We start from the raw sequence: 19,703 nt of genomic DNA on the forward strand, positions 1-19,703 counted from the left end.
GTTAACTAACTTGTGCACAACCAGTTAAGAGAAGACCTGAGACTGCATGAGAGTCAGATCCACTCTCTCCCACAGCCAGAGGGGAAATCTCTGAGAGGCAGGGGTTCCATACAGAAAGAAGGTCTGTCTCCCCAGCAAATGTGGCATGCGAGTCTCCATGTGTGAGAGACCCCTGATGGGGCCTTGATTGGCAGACCCTAGATCTGGAGTTCTCAAGTGCTAATCCACAGCAGAATTACTGGGCTCCTGTGATGGGGACAGGCTCCAGGGCCTTACATCTGTTCGCAGAGCCCTGGAAGCTTCTGAAGCTGGAATAAAGCCTACACTTGAGAAACACTTGTATAAAGCAAATTTCAAAGTGGTGATTTCATTTAGCAAATATTTATTAAGCATCTAGCCTATATCTATAATGTGCCAGATGAGTTTGGGGAATTCAGTTTTTGGAAGCACTGGTCCTCCCAGATAGCCCTGAATCTGGCCACCCACCCTGCCCAGCCGATGCCCAGCATCCATGAGGAAGGACACTGTTGGGTCAGTCTTGCCCAGCCTACCAGTGTTTGCTAATTCCAGTGGTCTCTACTACCCAAACTCAACACCCCACATCTGGGCTTAGGCCAGCAAGGTTCTTTAGGACTGAGGAGGGGTCCCTGAGACCCAGAGGTCTCAGGCTTCCTCAGTGGCCACATCAGGTTTCCCAGAAAAGCAACAATTCCTGGTCTCCTCAGTCCCATAGCGCCCCCTTATTATAAAGAAAATCAGGCAGTGATTACAGCAATATCGTGTGAAAGGACCAAGTGGGCTCCACGGGGGGAAGACCTCACTCGAAAAGCTCAAATGGACAAGTTAGGTCAACTAGCCAAACAATAAAACATGCTATTGGAGATTTATGTCAAAAATCCCATCACGGGCCTTTGTGGAGCCCTCATCTGGTATAGGATTCTGTGTTCCAGTGCTGGGGAGGTAGAGAGAACGAAGAGTTCTCACTCTTGCCTAGCTCAGCAGGAATCAGACGGGGAATCAGACGGGGATGGTCGCAAAAGCTGAGGGAAGTGGAACATGGGCAGAACTCTGTCAAAAGAGTGGGAGTAGGGTTGACGGTCCCGGCCACTGCCATTGCACGGGCAAAGGTGCAGAGGTGGGACTGTACACACTGTGTTTTGGAAACAGAGACCAGTTGGCTGGAACACGGGTTTGCATATGGAAGTGGTGGGAAACAGCGTCAGGGAGGTGGGGTAGAATGTTCTCGAACTGTACACCAGCGGTTTGCCCACAAACGCCTGTTAATGATTGGACTAAAAGGAAGTGCAAACGGGACTCTGAGATGATTTTGGAAAATCACCAGGCTAAGATTCTCTGGAATAGGGCTGGGAAAGGAGAGAAATCAGAACATTTGAATAACGTGAGTCATCTAGCCATCCCGGACTACTGCCAAGCTGTTCCCCTTAATAAAAATACCGCAAAGCTCAAAGAGGATAAAATAGGTATGTGGCTCTAGCTAGACAGCTAAAGGGAAGATGAAGATCAACAAGGGAAGTGCGAAGTCAAACCAGGGGAGGATGGAAGTTCTCATGCACAGTGAGTGAAACACTCCCAAATGCGTACATTGAGTGCACTTGACCTAGCCTTCCTGATGGCAGGGTTGGTATTGATGTCTTCGTCTGGCCTCTCTGGTCAAAGACCCCTGTCGTTTGTGGGAGTCCCAACCTGATGTTCCATTGCTGCACCCTTTGCCTGGAGCCGACTCTGGTCCCTGGAGCTGACACAGTCCTAGAACCCCACATTTCTGCTCCCACTGGTCCCTCCTCCAGACCCTGCTAGAATCCTGCCCCCTCCCTCAGGGTAGGGTCCCACCCTTGCCCCTCCCATCATAGCCCCGCCTCCCTCCCTCTCCCACTAGCTCTGCATTTTAGGTCTGTCTGAAAGGAAACTTTCCATTCTCTCTTCGCTTGTGGCTAAAAGTCCAACTTGTTTCCATTCTCTCTAGAATGTCAGCGTGTCTCCTGAGTTCTGCAGTCCGAGTCTAGCTCCACACCTGCCATGCTGAGGGGTTCTGTAGATGTTTACTTATTAAACTGAATGTTAGAGTACGAATTTCCTTTGAAACAATTTGGAGTTAGAGCTCAAGGCTTGTGTGGCCCCAGGGAGGTGTGATTGGGTGAGAGAGTGAGAGTGTGTCCTAGGACCCTGGAGTAACTAAGCATGGATGACGGTGGGGTGTAGTCAGGCATGTGGAGAGTCAGGAGGAGAGCAGAGGGACCCCAGATGCTTCTTGAGGAGCTGGAGTAAAATCTCAGGAAATCTGGGCACAGGGACCCAGAAGGGTACCCACTTAGGAGAGAAACAGGTCAGAAAGAAGGGAGACAGGTCTGTCTCAGGGCTGTAGAGGGTTGGGGACAGAAGCACCACTGGGTTAGCGGACCCAGTGGTCTGTGCACCTGAGGAGAAAAAGAAATGATATTTCTGTGGCTGGTGTCATGGGCTAGAGGGTGGTGTCTTGGTGGGGGGGGGGGGGGGGCTTTGGGAGGTAATTAGGGTTAGATGAGGTCATGAGGGTGAGCCCTCATGATGGGGACAGTGCTTATCATTTGAGCTTATAATAATGCTTATTCTTATAAGAAGAGACACCCGTTCTCTCTCCTCAGGTGCCTGCATCAAGGAAAGGCCACGTGAGGACACAACGTGAAGGCCCCGCCTACACGCCTGGAAGGGCACCCTCACCAGACTTGACCATGCTGGTACTCTGATCTCAGACTCTGCCTCCAGGACAGTGAGGAATAAATGTCTGTGGTTTAAGCCACCTGGCGAGTGTCACTGTTTTTTTTTTTTGTTTTTTTTTTTTTTAATATTTTATTTGAGAGAGAGAGAGCGCAAGCCCGTGTGGGGTGGGGAAAGGGGAGGGGGACAAGCGGGCTCTACACTGAGTACAGAGCCCACTGCAGGGCTGGATCCCACAACCCTGAGATCATGACCAGCGCCAAAGTCAAGAGTCAGAGGCTTAATGAATGGAGCCCCCAGGCACCCTTGGCATTGTCTTTTAACAGCCTGAGCTGAATAAGGGGGGGGGGCTGGGACAGAGAGTGTGTGTGGGGGTGCAGGATCTTTGGAGGAAAGCTCCAGGAGAGGAGTCTTAGCCCTAAGTCTGCTCCAGAGCAAGACAGGGGAGCAACCTGCACAAGTTGTGTGGGTGAGTGTCCTTACTTGGCCATGATCACTGATTCTCTTACATGACTGACCCACGCATGCTAGAGGTACCACTTGCCTGGAAAGCAGGGGGCTTTTTGAGAAGGGAAAGGTGAGAGTGGTGGGGACTTGGGGACGGGGCTCCTTCCTGGATGGTGGTAAATGCAAATTCTCCATGGTACCTTCTGATGCAGGCCTGCGCAGCTCATCATTTCACAGAATGGGGGTGCTATGCCGACCAGGCAGACATCAGGCAGCCCTAGCCTCACATCAACACTATTGTGACACTCCTCAGGAAGGCCACACACGATTCCACCAAGAAGGCGTCTGAACAGCAAGCTCCACATAGCAAAAAGTATAACGTGCTGCCCAGTCGATCCAAGATCCCAAGGAATATACGAGGTAGTGGCCCTTAAATAGAAAAAAAAAATTACACCTTGAACTTGAAGGTGGTTTGTCCACAAATGCACTTTCTCTTGCCACTGTCGCTCAGTTTCATTATTATCAGTGAGCACCTCTGCCTGTTCTGCAGGGACACGTGGTTTGAGAATCACTGATTTATGAAGGTGATACAAATATTTGTGGATCCAATGTACAAAGCATTCACGATGCCACCGCATTGTTGGTAATAATCGGTCCATGCAAGCGCTGTAGAACCCTTGTGCCTCCATGAGATTGTGAGGCACACTCCTGTGGTCCCTGAACGTTTCTGTAATCAGGGGCCTGTGTACTCACATACCCGCAGGCTGAGGGCAGAAGGGCTCACGGGGAGAGCTGCCGGGGAATTCTGAGCAAGGGTGAAAGATCGGACAGGATATTCTCATGGTCTGTGTGGAGGAAGGAGCCCACCAGTGACAACCCTCAGCTACCTGCCTTCAGTGCTGCCATCCTCAGGGCACCAAGAGGCCAGATTCTAGAATAAGCAGTTCCCACTGCTGTTGCTGCCTGCTTGGTAACAGTGTCCTCGTCTGGGAAGAGCCAATATGAACCCCAGAGGCAGAGTATTGCTAGTGATTCTGACACTGGTCTCCTGAGTGGCCCAAGTGAATGGCTGTCTTTTGGTCTCATTTGAAACCCAGGTCTCTGTAGGGCCCTCATGATTCCTCTGTCCTAGAACTTAAATGGGATTCCCGGGGAGGAGGGCATGGCTAGACAGCGGAGGTCCTCTGCTCACACCTCAAACCATAGGCTGCAAGAAAGGGGAGGTCACAAGCCAGGGACCTCATGTTTACATTGATCCGAGTTGACCCACAACACAGAGCAGATCCCCCGGATACCTTGGGCCTCTCTTCGTCTACCATGTCTGTTACTGGTGCTTCTCAGCAATGTGGACTAGATTGGGACTTCGCAATGGCACCTGGGTTTTCCTGGCTGGATCTCTGGGGGTCTCTGAGAGCAGGGGATTTTTTGGCCTTTTTTTTTTTTTTAAATCACCCACAGACCTAGGACAGTGTTCCGCACTGTAAAGGCCTCTTCCTAGTGTTTACGCTTCCTAGTGAGACAGAGTAAGCATTGTATGTATGTGTATGAGCATTTGTCACCCACGTGTATATGAGTGTGGGTGTAACTGGCTATGTGAGCATGTGTATCATGTCCAGGGGACTGGGGCAGGACACCCTGCACCCAGGGTACAGAATTTAAGGAGGCCCTCACTCTCGGGGCCAGCCTTCCCCTTGCATGAGTCTGAGAGTGAGCGCGTCCTTAAATCTTGCCCTCCCAGTGCCTCGCCCTAGTCCCAACTCTGGCTGGGTGTGCCAGTGAGTGCATATGTGTATGGTTCTGTACGTTTGTGTGTATGGGAGTGTGCGTGTTGTGTATATGTGTGTCTGTGTGTGTTGGTGCCTCTCCCTAGGCTTCAGCAGTCCCTGTCAGCAGGTGTGGGAGGCCTCCCTCCTCTGTTCCCTGGGTCAGTGTTCACTTAGAGCAGGCCGCAGCCAGCACTCTCTGGACTTGAGTCTGCCCTCACTCTACCCCAGCACATTCTGAAGGCAGCCCGGTGTCCCTGACCCGGCCCTGGTCGTAAGCATGGAGCCTCTGTTGTGCCACAAGGCTTGTGAGGTCTGGACCCAACTCTGGTCCAGGTAGATATTTGGTGTCACATAACCCTAGGGAGCTTCTGGGTGAGGCCCATAGCCTCAAAGGTGTTCAGGTAGCCCAGATCTAGAAGGGCAAGAACCACAGATAGAAATATTCCTTCACACAGTGGACTGCAAAACATGCCATAAAAAGAAAATGCTAGGGGGCCCTGGGGAGCTGGAGAGGAGGGAAGACTTTAGGGGAAGGTTGTATCTGAGCTGGGCCGGTGGGGGGTCGCTGGGTGGGGGAAGCACCCGACTAAGCTCTTCCTAAGCCCGAGGTCATCTAGTCCTCACAGCCACACCGAGGCGAGAGCCGTGTGTCTATTTTTCTGCAGGTGTAGGTGGTTGAATTTATAAGACCCCCGACACCAGCCCCTTTGGCACTCCCTTTTGTCCTCCAGCCAGGGGAAAGAGAGGCTCACCTGGCCTCAACAAGGGCGTTATCTACATGGAGCGGATTGGCAAACGCGCACCAAATTGTCTGCAAACAATAGAAAGCTGTGCACAATTGCGTCCTTGCTGTGGTACGGACAGTGACTTCCAGGGGGTGGGGGCAGAGAGCAGTGTGGGCAGCGGCACGATGCGCTCCTGGCCTCAGATCTCCCGGGGAGATGGATGCCTTCCAGCCAACAGGAGCCAGCCAGCCAGGGACGGAGCTGTGAGAAAGCCATCAAGACAGCCACCGTGTCACTGCCGGCAGGATTCTCGAGAGCAGGTCTCACCTGCAGAAGGGTGAGCCCTGAGGTCTGGGCCCACCTGTCACAGTTAGGGGCAGCTGTCCAGACAGCTCTGTGGCCATCAGGAGAGGGAGAGCTTGGGGAGGCATGAGGATCTTCCTGGTGTGGGGCACTGTCATGTTATCACAGAATATGGGGACCGGAAGGACCTGCTCCTTGTCACACTGTCAAGGAGATGAGGGGTCTAGAAGGGAAATCCTGTGAAGTTCGCACATCCCTGAAGGTGGGGGAAGGGAGGACGTGCATCAGAGGTGTCTGGCTAGGGTTTGATTTAGCAGATGTGGGCAGATCTCCATGGCATTTGTACCTACAGATTGGCAACATCTTGCCATGAGTCGGCCAGTCACCCCACTCTGGGGTCCCTGGTGTAGACCCCCACGAGCCGGCTGAGCCCACACGGGCTCCAATGCTGTCTTTCCAGAACAAGTGCTCCAAGGATCAACTAGACTCACGAAGGCCAGATGAGCTTTACACGCTGTCAGCAACGACGCGGTGGGGCCGGGGTGACTGATGGAGATAAATGACCTTTGGTGTTCCTACTACCCAGGTTGTTAGTTTTCAGTCCTTGACTCGCCACTGAATTGTTTGGTCTGATTATTTCCCCTCCTCGTCAAGGGGTCTGTCCCCTTGACAGAGAATCCCAAGACTCCAGTGGCCCTGGGAAGGTGCTGCTCACTCCTGTCTCCGGGTCAGCAAGTGCCACCTCGCTGGCATGGCGCCCTGCACATGGTGGGTGGCCCACCATGAGGGCTTGTTACATTGAAGTAAACCGCTGACTCTCAGGGTCCTATCTTGGCTCCAGTACCTCTGAGCCAAGAGTACCTCTTCTTCCCTTCCTCATTCCTCAAGCCCCCTTCCCACCTCCTGAGTCAGAGCCAGATGCCCAAGGACCATTTTGAAAGAATGATCTCAGGGTTGGGGTAGAAGACCAAAACAGAGCTGGGGTCAGTGATTTGGGGCTCAGCTAATACTAAATGTCACCCAGGGTTTTTGGCCAAGACAGAGCTGGATTATTATTACGCAAAGTAAGAAAATGCAAGAAGGGGCAGGGTGGAGGCAGGGAGAGGGAAAGAGAGATTAGTGAATTTTAAAAACATAACCATACGGTCTTGTGTCAATTAAGAACAAGTACCAAGACGTGTCTTTGTGTGGTTCTCTCTTACTACACGCCCAGCGGAGCTCTACACCCACTTCCACGCACCTGTCCTCTAAGACACTACATTTTACCAAAGCCCTAGAATGCTCTGGGTTCCAACATAAAGCCCATGGATAGCCCGATCTAGTGTCTCCCCTATGACTGGGTTTTCTGGTAGAATGGAAGAAGGACTCACTTTGCAGAGTGCGCTGCTATAGCAGCTGACAGTGGCCACGGGAGTCCGAGCCAGCCCTTCCCCAGTGTGCTTTCACTTAATCCAACACTCCTAGGCAGTAGGCCTCAATTTTAACTGGAACAAAGTTTGGATGCTGGGTTGTGAGTTACTCCTGCAGAGTTTCACAGGAAATGCTGAGACAATGTAATTTTCTCTAGGGCATCTGCCCTAGAGAATTTTTGGAGACTCTCCTCCCTGTGCCCAGTGGATGGAGCAGGACAAACAAACAAACAAACAAAAACCGAAAAATCCCAAACTCTTGAGTAGGAGCTATGTGCCAGGCGGGGATACTGGTCGTACTCCAGCACTTTCTAGAAGTCCTGCAACATTTTCGTATTCTAGGCGTGCACGCGCACACACACACACACACACACACACACACACACACACACAAGGAAATTCAAGCCCAGAGAGACAACTGACTTGCCCTAGGTCACACAGGGAGAAAACAGCAAGGTCAGCACAGGCAGAGCCTCCAAGGCAAAGCCCCTCCTGCTGCCTGTGGGGGTGGGGAGGCTCCCATGGCCCTGGCTTCCCAGGGGCTGCAAAATCCCTTGCCTCCTGACACCTCCTGGCCCTAGAGTTTATTCTAGGAATAATAGTTCTGCTGTCCTCCTAGAGAGGCTGAGGGATAAAAAATGCAATGCACACAGAGGACCCTGGGTGTGCAAACATGCAGTTCACAAAATGACAGCAGATTAAGCTGTTTCTTGGATGCGTCACCCAACCAGCTCCCCGACCTCTCTGCTGTGCTGGTCTGACAGGGACAATATGTCCCAGGGGACTAATTAGCACTAACTACTCAGGTCACTCCAAGGCCACTTAGGAGAACAAGTGCAAAAGAAAAACTGATGAGCATTGTGGCTGAAGACAGGAGAAGAAAGACCAGAGTTAAAAGAAGTGAGAGAAAAGGAAATATATAAAATATTTAGGGTTTTTTTTTCCCTCTCTCTCTCACGCAGTCTCTCCGCTTAAACTACAGAAGGGTTTTCATCCGAGAAATGCAGCTCTCACAGCAAAGAGAGCAAACATTACCAGCTAATGTTACAAGTTGGACCACGGAGGATCTCTGAAGGAGGAGATGATTTGGTTTTGAAGCCCTGAGTGAGAGGGACTCTGCGGAAGCAGCAGAAGGAATGAGCCTAAACTCAGGGAAATGAGACTGGGCACCGGTGATGGCCCCTGACGTCGTGGATGGGTCTTCCCAGTAACTCGGAAACTTCCATCATACCCACTAACTCATTAGTTTCTGAAGTGGATGCACATAGGTAGGCCAAGTGCAGTTTGGAGCTGCCAAGGGACTGAGTTCCTTGCTGGCTTATGATAAATCGAGGTACCGGAGAATAGTTGTCCCCCTTTTTTGATACAGGTGGAAACATGGCAGCCTTGGGGGCATGCATTAAAAGAAAGTCTCCTAACTCTGCCTTTCCCGGTGGCTGATCACCTCTTTCTTCCTCACAGTGACCTCCAGGAGGGAAATCATCATGGGTGCTACTTCTCCCATTGTGCAGATGGGAAGACCAAGGACTGGACTGAAAAGGGGTCTATTCTAAGGAGTGGGAGTGTTAGGGACCCAGATGAGGAGAACAAGCTGACAGACAGAAGGCCCTGCCTATTGCTGTCACGACTGCTGTCCCTGTAGGCCCTCACACCCTCTCTCATCGAGGGTTCTGGCCCGAATTCCCAGCGGAGCTGCAGGCGTGAACCATGCAGTGGTACAAGGAGTTTGAATGAGCTGGACTTTGGGAAAGAGGGCGGGTGGAAGAAAGGGGTTTGGAGTCACAACAGCCTCTCTTAGCATCCATTGTCTTCTCTTCTGCAAAAATGTCAAAAACAGTAGCTGCCTGGTTAGAGTCCTGAGAATTAAATTAGAAGCTGATGTGCCCTCTCCCGAGGAAAACCATCCCAAGAAGAGCCCGCCGAGATACTAAGCCAGCTTTCATTTACTGAGGGCTCACTAAGTGCCAAGGTGTGCTGAGCTCTTTCTTAACTCTAAAAGTGGCATCGGGAAAGCCAGCATAGCGTGGGGCTGGCTGTGTCGAGCCTTAGCAAGACTTGGCATCTTATTTGGCATTCGGGACTAGGGAGGGATCCTGAGGAATGAACACAGAAACAGAACCCACCCCTCCCTGGGGGACCTCCTGAACCTCCCTGCCCTTGACCTTGGACATGCCTCAAGGAAGGAGATGCTGGTTTCTGCCCAGCCCCATTCCTGGGGAAGGAGCCCCAGTCAGGGCAAAGCCTAGACTCATGACATGAATTGTGGGTTTAAAATAGAAAACTTCCTGGGAAGATTTTTCTAGCCCCTGGTCCATGGAAGAGACATTTGCTCATCGTGTCCCCACCTGGCCGAGGGAGAGACCTAGAGGGGCTTTCAAAAAACCCAAACAGGACTGTCAACCTTAACTCTGGACTTAAGGAAATAGTTATGACCCTCAAAGGTCCACTTAAAAGTGCGCTGACCACAGGTAAATGAGGAAGAGTGGATGCCTCTGCCCACCCACCCTACCAAGAGACTCCATCATGGAGTCACTCACTGATCACTGACTGAATGACCTGGGATTGGCCTGGGATAGTAGAGCTTTCAGGAACCGAGAGACCCCTGGATGGCTCTTCTCTCTTCCTCCCCGCAAAGAAGCAGGTGCGGTCCCTGCACATACTTCCTAGGCAGAATGTCTTCTAGCTCTTTCTCCAAAAGAACTCGGACTATTCCATTCTGAACCCAGAAAAGAATCACTCCCCCAAAGAACTCTGAGTATGGGGGTGCCTTCTCCTCTTTTTATATGATGTTTTATATCCCCGTGTCCTATCTCTGAAGGGAGCGGGGGCTTGTGGGGGCCAGTGATTCAGCCGGTCCCCAAGTTTCAACTGAAACAAAAGCCAATTGGATAGGGGTGCCTTCTCCTGTCCTCTCCTTTTAAAACCATCTTTTTTTTTTTTTTTCCTTAAACGAAATTGTTTCTTTTATCTTTTGGCTCCTTATGTCCTCAGAACCCCAGAGCTCAAAGCTTTCTGAGCGCAACTGAGAGCTCGGCCCCTCTTGGACTGATAAATAGAGCAGCTTTAAAATGCTTAGAACTGAAGACAGACCAACTGTGGCGAGAGAAAGTAAACACATCCATGCACCAGTCAACCCTAGCAAGCTCCTCGCTGAGATTACAAACTGCAGTTCCTGCCTGAGCTGGCGAGGATGCTAGAGCGGGCTGGCTGCGGAGGGTTGGGGGGGGAGGTGGGGGCGGGCAGAGCCACAAAGCAGGCTTCTCTGCCTCAGTTAGTCGTGCCCCAGAGGAGACAGGTCACCTGGGAGTCTGCTCAGTACCAGGCTTGGATGTTTCTGAGCATAACAGACCCTGCCAATGGGTTTCCCATTGGTTTCGTACTTGGAAATGTCCCAAGAGAAGAGGGGACCAGCTCCATTCTGATTTAAAAGGACTCCTCTCCCTCAACCCGCATTCTTTGTGGGCAGGTGAAATTCCCCCGTGAGAAAACTGAGATTTTTCACAAAATACGATATGATCACTCCATAATTTGATAGGAATATTTGAGGCACTTTTCCTATGAAAAATAAATACTTTAAATATCCTCCCCCGCCCCCGGAAACACACACGCAAATTGTTTTTTATGAGAACCAATTAATAAATGCTAATTCATTCAGGCATATCTCTACTAAATTACTGTTTCATTTAATTGCAGGGGAATTTTCCATTACTAAACTCTCCCTTGCTGATTTTTTTGGCATTATTTATGTATTTTTTCAGTTTCACTAATAGTGAGATTGGTATGTGATATTATCTGCTGTTTGTACGTCTTAAATTTCTTTTTTCATTTAGAATGTTTCCTCATTCCTGCAGCTCCACGTAATCCAGGAGAAACATCATTAAAAGCAGACAAGATTTTATACATAAATGAGAAAGGCACTGGCTGAAATTAACCTGGCAGGAGCGCATCTTGTCTGATCGTGCTTCTCTCATTGCAGTCGTGCGTGAGTGTGTGCGAGTATGTGTCTCCGCTCTGGGTTTGTGTGCAAACGTTTTTCTGTCAGTGAGTTGCAAGTCCATCTGTGGAAAGAGTGTGGGTGTACAGCTAGGAATGAAGATCCCAGGGGCTTTAATAATAAAAATAAACAACACTCACATCTCTTTACAAGCCCCCAGAGCACAATGCGTATTTTCTTGCTTCCTTTTTAGAGACACCACCAAATCAAGACCTTCATATCTAGACACCCAAGAGCCAGACCAGCTGGCTCCTGAAAATCCTGCCTCTTTTCATGCATAGAAAAGTGAGGAAGTTGCCTGTGGTGTATAGGGGTTGCTTAGGGCTATGGTAGAGATCTGTGTTCAAAAGGATGTGTTTTGAAGTAGAATTCCCATTTTAATATATTGAATGACAAAGGTCCTGTGCACCTGGCTACCTTTGCTTCTGTGATAAGTTCTTTCATTTTGATTCTCTCCAGCCACCCCCCCCCTCACTCCCCTCCCCTTCCCTCTTGCCTCCTTTAAGGGTCTTTCTTTTGCTCTTTATTCTGTCCCTTCTTTCTCTTTCACAGTAACATATTCTGGAGGGTGTGAATGATTAAACTGTTTACTCCGAGGTTTAAGTATGAAAAGGCATGTCACCGAAGTAAAGTTTCACCTTCATACTCAACTCTATCAATAATTACAGAACAGGGATGATGATTAGTAAGTCTTTCTTACAATTAGCTCTTATGAAAATGATGCCATTTATTCTGAGCATATGGAGTTCTATTGATTTTACTTTTCACAAAAATTAATTACAAACCGTAGTAACCTTCAAAATGAAGTCAGCATCTGAAGGGGTTGGAAGTAGATCCATCGAAAAATATATACCCAATAAACAGGTACCCCCTTAAATTAGAGATTTGAAGCCATAAATTGAAAGTTTTGACATATTATTGTATTAGCAGATGATCTCCTTTCAAAAAAAATATCGCAGTAATTAAAATTTCATGAGACTGATTTTTTGTTTTGTTTTTCCTCCATTTCCTTTGTCCTCTTCAGCAAAATTAGGCAGAGTCTTTTTGGGGAGAGACTGATGAAATTAATTAACTTTCCTTCCACTCCAAAAAAGTCCCAAATAAATGCTTCCAGTGGACATCAAAAAAGTGTCAATTAGAAATAATTACTTCTTATCAATCAGTGGGGCAATTAAAGTGACAAAGCTTGAAAAGATACTTATCTTAAAACTAATTCACAAGGTAGCTAAATTATCTCCTAATTAACTTGCATTGAGGAGGGTAGGAGGATGGACCCTCTTGAAACAAAGATGAATTGAGGAACCCCGATACCTCTTTATGTTCCTTGAGACTGTTTCCCATCCGGAGACCTTGTTTTCAACCCAGGCAAGAAAACTGGGAAGAAAATAGATCTCTCCAAACGCATTTGGTCCCCTTTCCTCCTTTCATAGACCAAGAGGAGGGAACAGGGCTTTGCATCTCAGATTTAGGACGTTAGAGGCATGTTCCTTCTCCATCTTAAGTCTCATTTGACCCCTTGAATAATCTATTTTCAGTAGCTGGGGAAGAGGGTTGCCGGCAAGTTCTGGCACATAACTTTTAATGACAACCTGCTTGCTTTTACTAAACTCTCTTCCTTGCTGATACGGAATTATTTTCATTTTAATATTTATGTGGCATTTATCTTTAAACATTAAAAAATGTGGTCTTGTGCTTTAAAGGATCTTTGTTCCCCGATGCTACAAAATTCCCAGCAGATTTTACAGAATGTTCGGCCCACTGCTGACCAGCACAATCAAAATAATTCCCCGTGTGCTCTCCGCAGCCCTTCAGAATAAAGCTTGTAGGGAAAAAATATATATATATATATAAGACCTTTCTTCAAAGCAAGATCAAACGACAGTGAGAGTGAACCAGACCAGGGTGAGCTGCTCCGGCTGGTCGGGTGGGCAGGGCCGCGCAGGAAACTTTTCTCGGGCTTCTTGGGTTTTTGGGGCGAGCAGGAAACTTTTCTCGGGCTTCTTGGGTTTTTGGAAACGGTGGGTGCTCTAGGCCTCGGTCCCGCGAAAAGCCCCGTGACCGCCTAGCCTGCGCACGCCGGGATTCTGCTCCAGAGAAAACTTAAATAGAAGCTCTCCTGGCAAAAGACAACTCAAGAATGGAAGTGCCTGGGGAAAAGAGGGAAGCTGCTAAAAACTGATAGAAATGGGCTTATAAAAACGGGAGTCAGTTTATGAGTTTATCTTTAAATATAGGCAACGGTGTTAAGAAAACTGATTAGATAGAGGGAGGTCTCTGGCTCAGGTTTTCGTTAAGACAATTTAGAAAAGAAATGGGAGAGCCTTGAAATGTTTGAGCTGTGTTTTACAGTTTTCTTCTGTTTTATTAGCATTAAAGTAAACGAAAAGAGAAAGGCTCATTTTCCCTCCTTGCAGTTTTATTTCTTTATTTGTTGTGGGGGAAGGTTTCGAAGTAGACTCTGTGCCTTCCTTAAACGGAAAAATACCTCTGTCCTGGCCCTGCAGGGAGTGGACGGCTCTCTCTCCAAACCCAAGGACAATTTGCATCTGAGCCAGTCGGGAATGACCTCTCATCTTCTGGGCCAGTTGCTGATTAAAAATAAAGTAAAAATAAATGGTGTCTCCCCCCCCCCCTTTTCTTCTTCCATCCCCATTTATTCTGAGTGCTTCTAGAATGAAAATAGGTAGCGAAAACAAAATCAAGCCAACCCAAGAGATCGTGACCTCGTCTTATTTCTAGCAGAACAGAGGGAAAGGGGTCTGGTGCAGCACCGTAAATTCGAGGTCCGAGGGCACCCAATCCTACCATTGCCTGAAAGGTCAGGGGAAGGTCGGGCTGCGGGCTGGGGGAGATGGAATCCGGAGCCCAGAGGAATTGGCCGGAACCAGGGGCACTAAGCTCGTCCTCGGAGACCGTTCTGATCCCGAGGCAGGGACGACGTCCGGTATTGTACCCCGGTTTGGCTAATGACCGAGGGGCGAAAACCTGTTCCCGGCCTCAGAAAGTGGTCAAGGAGCGTGCGCGGCGCGGGAGTGCGGCAGGGTAAGGGGAGCCAGGGAGGTCCGCTCGATGATTCCCTGGCTCGCCGACCCCGCGGCTCCCGGGAAGGGCCGCGAGGTCTCCACTCCGCGCGCCGAAAGCGGCCCCGCGCCCGCAGAGGTGGCCGGGACCGCTCGGACCACGCTCTTCTACGGGTACGGAGGTGGCGAGGCAAAGTACGGCTGACTCCTTCTCCCACCTTAGAGCAAGCCAAAAAGAGCAACCTTCCGGAGCCTCGCGGGGTTCCCCGCACCCCTCGTTGTGGAGCCTCAGCCCCCGGACCCGAGGCTGCGCGGCGAAGCTCGGACTCATGGCTTTCTCGGCTAAATAGAGATCTCAGCCGCGCGCCGTGCCCGATCCGACCCTGCTTATTATAACAAATGTCCCGTTTGCCGAGCGGGACTTCATATTCGCCGAGAATTCATCTGAAATATTGATTTCCTCTCACTTCGCCGGCCCAAATCGATAGCGTTGCGCCCTGGCCCCATAAATCGCTTTCCCCGCGGCCCGCCCGGCTCCATCCATCACCGGGGGCCGGGCCGTGTCTCTGCCGGCTGTCCACACTTGCTGCGCGCCAGGCGACCGTGCCCACCGCGCACACCGTGCCCACCGCGCACACCGCGCCCGCCGGCCCAGACCCTGGGGCTCTTTCTCCGTAACACCTACCCCCACCCTCCCCGCCGCCCCCAACAACCCGGGCCTGGGCCAGGAGGTGGGGAAGAGCAGGCGCCCCGGCCAGGGAGGGACCCGCCCGGAGCGCTTTGGGAGGTTTTGGGCCGGGTCGCCGCTGGGGAGGGGGTTTTGGCCCCGCGGGCAGCCGGATGCTCGCAGGCCGGACGCCCCGCGCGCCTCTCTCCGCCTGCCCCAGGCTAGGCAAGGAGGAGTCCGAGAGCAGCTGAGGGCACTCAGAGGCCCCGCAGGCCCCGGACCACGGGCTTCTTTCGCGCTCGCTTGAGGGGTACGCAGGGCTCACCTCCCACCAGGGCAGCCTGGAGCAAGAGCTGCGCGCACCCGCGCTCGAGGGCTTAGAGGTCGGGGGCGGCCCAGGGCCTGAGAGACGCAGGATGTCCTCCCCCATGGGACATGCAAGACGGGGATGCGGCGCGAGGGACACCCCCTCTGACCCGCACGGAGAGCTCCTCACCGCTCCGTGTGGTCCGCAGAAACCAAGGCCTGGGGAGGGCGGCTCGCCGGGCCGAGAGGGGGACCTCGGGGCCTGAGAACAGCGAGACGGCCGCAGCGGAGAGCTAGGCCAGCGGCGCCCCCGGCTGCGTCCCGGCGCAGGTGGGTCCCACGAGCCCGGAGCGTAAGCTCCCCAGCCCCACCGACCCGAGCGCACGCACGGACGCACGGCGACGCGGGGGCTCTGGGGTCCCGGCAGCGCCGCGTCCTTACCGGATCTGATGGAGTTGTGAGGCATCGCCGGGGAGTCGCTCGCAGCCCGCCGAGGGCTCAGGGCTTCCTTACGCAGGTCCCCGCCGCGCCCGTCGCCACGCCACTGCCCTGCACAGACCCAGGGGAAGGGGCATGAGATTCGATGTCCCTGTTTTATGCCTTCTCCCCGGGCCCTATCCCTCAGGCTCTCATCACGTGGCTGGAGTCAGAGGATTTTTAGGCGAAGGGTGGCCCACCTCGGCCTGGCTAACACACGTTTGCTGGGAGGATCCGGGATTGGGGGTCCTCTGAGGGAGCCCCAAACTCCAGCCCGGGGCCCTCTTCCTCTGTTGCCCCAGCCTTATCCAGTTTAACTTAAGAGGGGGAAACGCTGCCAGGCTCCCTGGGCCCCTCTCCCTTCTCGAATCACCGCTGTCCCCCAGTCACCTTTCAGCCAACCCCTGGGGAGCATACCTGGCCAGCCGGCCGCCGCAGGCCCTCACTGCCCGGGTCAGCCCGTGAGGGTGCCCTGGGCCCTGCGTCTCTCCTCGTTCTGAAGTTTGTTCCCATCCACCCGGCATCGCCTACCGGTTTTATCCCGCCAGGGCCCTGAGAGATGGGTCTGGAGAGACTCGCAGGCCGCGGATTGGCTGGCTGGGTGCAGGGGGGTGCGGGAAGGGGAGGATTTTGCAAGGGGGACATGGCTGAGTGGACTCAGGAGTTAGAAACATTCGCTGGAGCTTCTGTTTCCAGCGGAGAGAGGAGAGGGAGGCAGCTGAGCCCTACCTCATCAGGCCTGGATATATAGGAGGAGTGGGAGATGGAGGCCTCAGAGCCTGAGGATGAGGGTTTCTGGGTCCTCCTGGGGTCACTGACTACCAGAGGTGAGAGACACAGTTTCTCTGTGACACCTTGCATCCCTTCTCTCACGCCCCCTCCCCTCTGGGGAAGCAGTCTTTTCTTCTATAGGAGGGAACTTTTGTTTTTAAGCCTGTTTCTTAAGGTAGAAGCCTGCAAATAGGGCTGGAGACAGGAAGGCAGGAAAGTCCGACCTTCTCACCACTGGTGTGGACTTCTTCCAAGGCAGAACCCTGAATAGCCCCAGAACCCATTGCATCCATCTCTCCCAGACAAGAGCCACAAACTCATATTATTAGATTAACGAAAATGGTCCCATAACCTCATCAACAGGGCTTCTCCTCCTCCAAAACACACGCAGTCACCAGCCAGCCCTCATTCTTGCCCTTTGGGGGTTTTGAACTTGAAAGAACAGCTCAGAGGGCAGGCAGTAAGGGTCTAGATCTCACTTTAGCATGGAAGGGTGTCAGATGGGGATAGGACTGAGCTGACCTCTGGCCTAGTCTGGGGGAATCAGCAGCCTTGGGAGCTGGGGGTCCTAAGTAGGGAGAAGATGGGGTGTCTTGGGTAGGAATGAGCTGCCTTCTCTGTTGATCATAGGTTTATCTCTTCTGTCCAGGAGGCTGGGTCCAGGGAAAATCATGCATGTGAACAAATATGTTGGAGCACCTTGCAGGCTGGAGGCAGGGGGTGTGGGGGTGGGGGGTGGCACAGGGCCTGGATGCTCCCCAGTCTCAGACCAGATGGCCAAGCTCAGGAACACAACTCCTTGGCCTGAAGGGACTGCTGTGGGATACAGAGTCCAGAGATAGCAGAGTGAGAGGGGAGTGAAGGAGGAGAGGGAATGTCTTATTCAGGAGGATGTGCATGTGTGTACACGTGTGTGTGCCTGTGTGTGTAAAACCACACAGTTTTTCTTAATGAAAAAACAAAGTTTTGGGGGCACTTGGGTGGCTCAGTCATTAAGCATCTGCCTTTAGCTCAAGTCATGGTCCCTGGATCCTAGGATCAAGCCCCAGGTCAGGCTCCCTGCTCAACGGGGAGCCTTCTTCTCCCTCTCCCACTCTGCCTGCTTGTATTCCCTCTCCCTCTGTCAAATAAATAAATAAAATATTTTTTAAAAAGAAGTTTTATCTTTCAGGTTAATTCGCTTCTTCCTCTCTCCCAGGCTTTCTTGATTTCATAGAAATTAATCATTTTGTGAAAAGAAAGAGCAGAGAATATGCGTGTCCCCAAGTGGATCTTCCACATTTGTAACAATGGCCCTAAACAAAAATAGCAGGGCCCTTACTGTGTGAAAAGTTTCCCCAAAATTGTTATTTAAAATTGCTCTGTGGTTTCCAAATGTCCAGATCCTGTACTTCTCTGGTAAGACCACTGGAGAGGGAAGATCAAGGGTGTTGGGATGGAGGTGGACCTCAGCGCAGGTCCGATGGACACTGCCATGGGCCAGCTGATCACTCTGGTGCCCACCCTGCTTCCACAGGGGAGCTTTGGGGCAGTAGACGTGGAGGCTGACTGTCCACTCAGGCTTCCCTCCACTAAGGAGGCAGTGCCCAGGTGAGCCCGCCAAGCTCTGACCCAAACAGTTCTGCAAACCTCAGAAGTTCTTCCCAAGCGAAGGGATTGATAGGTACCAATCACCATGGAAACTCACACATCCATTCTTGCTTTTCTCCCACTCGACAAAATAAATCCACCCCTCCCTTTTCTAGCAAACTCTTCTCAAAGGACAAAAACAGCCACTTGTCAAAATATTCCTGTCTCATTTGTGAGCTCATTTTAAAAAGTCATTTAAATATGAAAATGAAAGGTGCAAAAAGCCCATTTGCATGTCATGAGAGCATCCATTCCCCGGACTACAGGTGATAGCAGACAGCCAGGAGGAGACCTAGCAGAGTTCTAGAGCTAGCGAACAGTAAGAATATAGTAAGCCCTACTGAGGAGATAAACCAAGGCCTCGTGGTAGTTTTTAATCACAATCAGAAATCGGGCATGGGTAACTTACTGCTTCCTATTTCCCCGCCACCAAGGTCTGGAAAATGGAATTTTTAGAATTTTATTTTTAAAGATTTTTATTTATTTTTTTGACAGAGAGAGAGAGGGAGAGAGAGAGAGAGAAAGAGAGCACAAGCAGGGGGACTGGCAGGCAGAGGGAGAGGGAGAAGCCATCTCCCTACTGAGCACGGAGCCTGACTTGGGGCTGGATCCCAGCACCCAGGGATTATGACCTGGGCCAAAGGCAGATGCCCAACCCAAGAAAATAATTATTAATCAGGACGCCAACTTAGTCTCTTTGACATCACTCTCCTTCTCTGCAAAATGAGAGTTTGAAATACATATATTTCAATATTTAAGCTAAATACATTAAAATATATTTATATTATGTCTATTTAAATAAAAAATACGTATTTGAAAAACTCATATCTATGAACATTTTAGTTATACATAAAAATCTTAAGCCTTCTTCTGATGTTACTTAATATTTCAAGATAATCTAGCATCACGAATGAGAGACTCCTGGATCAATGGGACATTTAGAACATAATTTTTAAAACCGACACTTCCTTCTCCAGCTTTTCTTAGATTTGGGGCCCATAAGGTTTTCATGCTGAGATGATCAACTGGAAACCTGTGGTTGAAATCCAGTTACAATTTTTTTGAACTCAGTGTTTTTCCAAGAAAATGTGATTAATTGCCGATATGAAATTAGAGAAGAAAGAGTAGCTCTGGCTTGCCTTTAAAAATTGGACAGATCTGGCCACAGATCTGAGTGTTTCTTTGTGGAAATAAATGTTCTTTCAGGTTTAACACTCAAAGAGTCTGAAATACATGTCAGGTATAGTTACCTAAGTCCCAGGAGTATTCTGTGAATTTTTTTTTTTTTTTTAAATTCTAAGTTGACCTGCTGAGCCTTCAAAACATGATCTTTTTTTTCCCCAGGATTAAGCCGACATCGGCAGAGCCGGTGGTTGGGTTTGTCTGAGATAAGACAGAAAGCATGCCCTAGATGTGGGATTTTTGGTGCTAAAACCAAGCTGCACTAGGCATACCAGGAGGAGTTGGCCCTCAT

General features: G+C 50.7%; 1 protein-coding gene and 1 long non-coding RNA gene across 12 annotated transcripts in view; one reads left to right on the forward strand and one right to left on the reverse strand.

The window, feature by feature from the left end:
* Nucleotides 1–16,349, reverse strand: part of PAX8 (paired box 8) — a 57,395-nt gene extending 41,046 nt beyond the window's left edge. For all 11 annotated transcript variants that reach the window (XM_059405635.1, XM_059405634.1, XM_059405640.1 and 8 more), the window contains exons 1-2: nt 16,247–16,349; nt 15,794–15,901 (exon numbers count right to left, since the gene is read on the reverse strand). In XM_059405635.1, the coding sequence (XP_059261618.1) occupies nt 15,794–15,818 (25 nt within the window). In that variant the 5' untranslated portion in view covers nt 15,819–15,901; nt 16,247–16,349. The remainder of the gene's footprint in view (nt 1–15,793; nt 15,902–16,246) is intronic.
* On the forward strand, nt 1,212–2,798 carry LOC132022479 (uncharacterized). Its single transcript, XR_009405588.1, has 2 exons — nt 1,212–1,575; nt 2,643–2,798. It is a non-coding gene; the product is annotated as an uncharacterized LOC132022479 (long non-coding RNA).
* Nucleotides 16,350–19,703: the final 3,354 nt, after the last annotated feature.

Source organism: Mustela nigripes, chromosome 7 (genome assembly GCF_022355385.1).
Source record: "Mustela nigripes isolate SB6536 chromosome 7, MUSNIG.SB6536, whole genome shotgun sequence".
Taxonomy (NCBI): Eukaryota; Metazoa; Chordata; class Mammalia; order Carnivora; family Mustelidae; genus Mustela; species Mustela nigripes.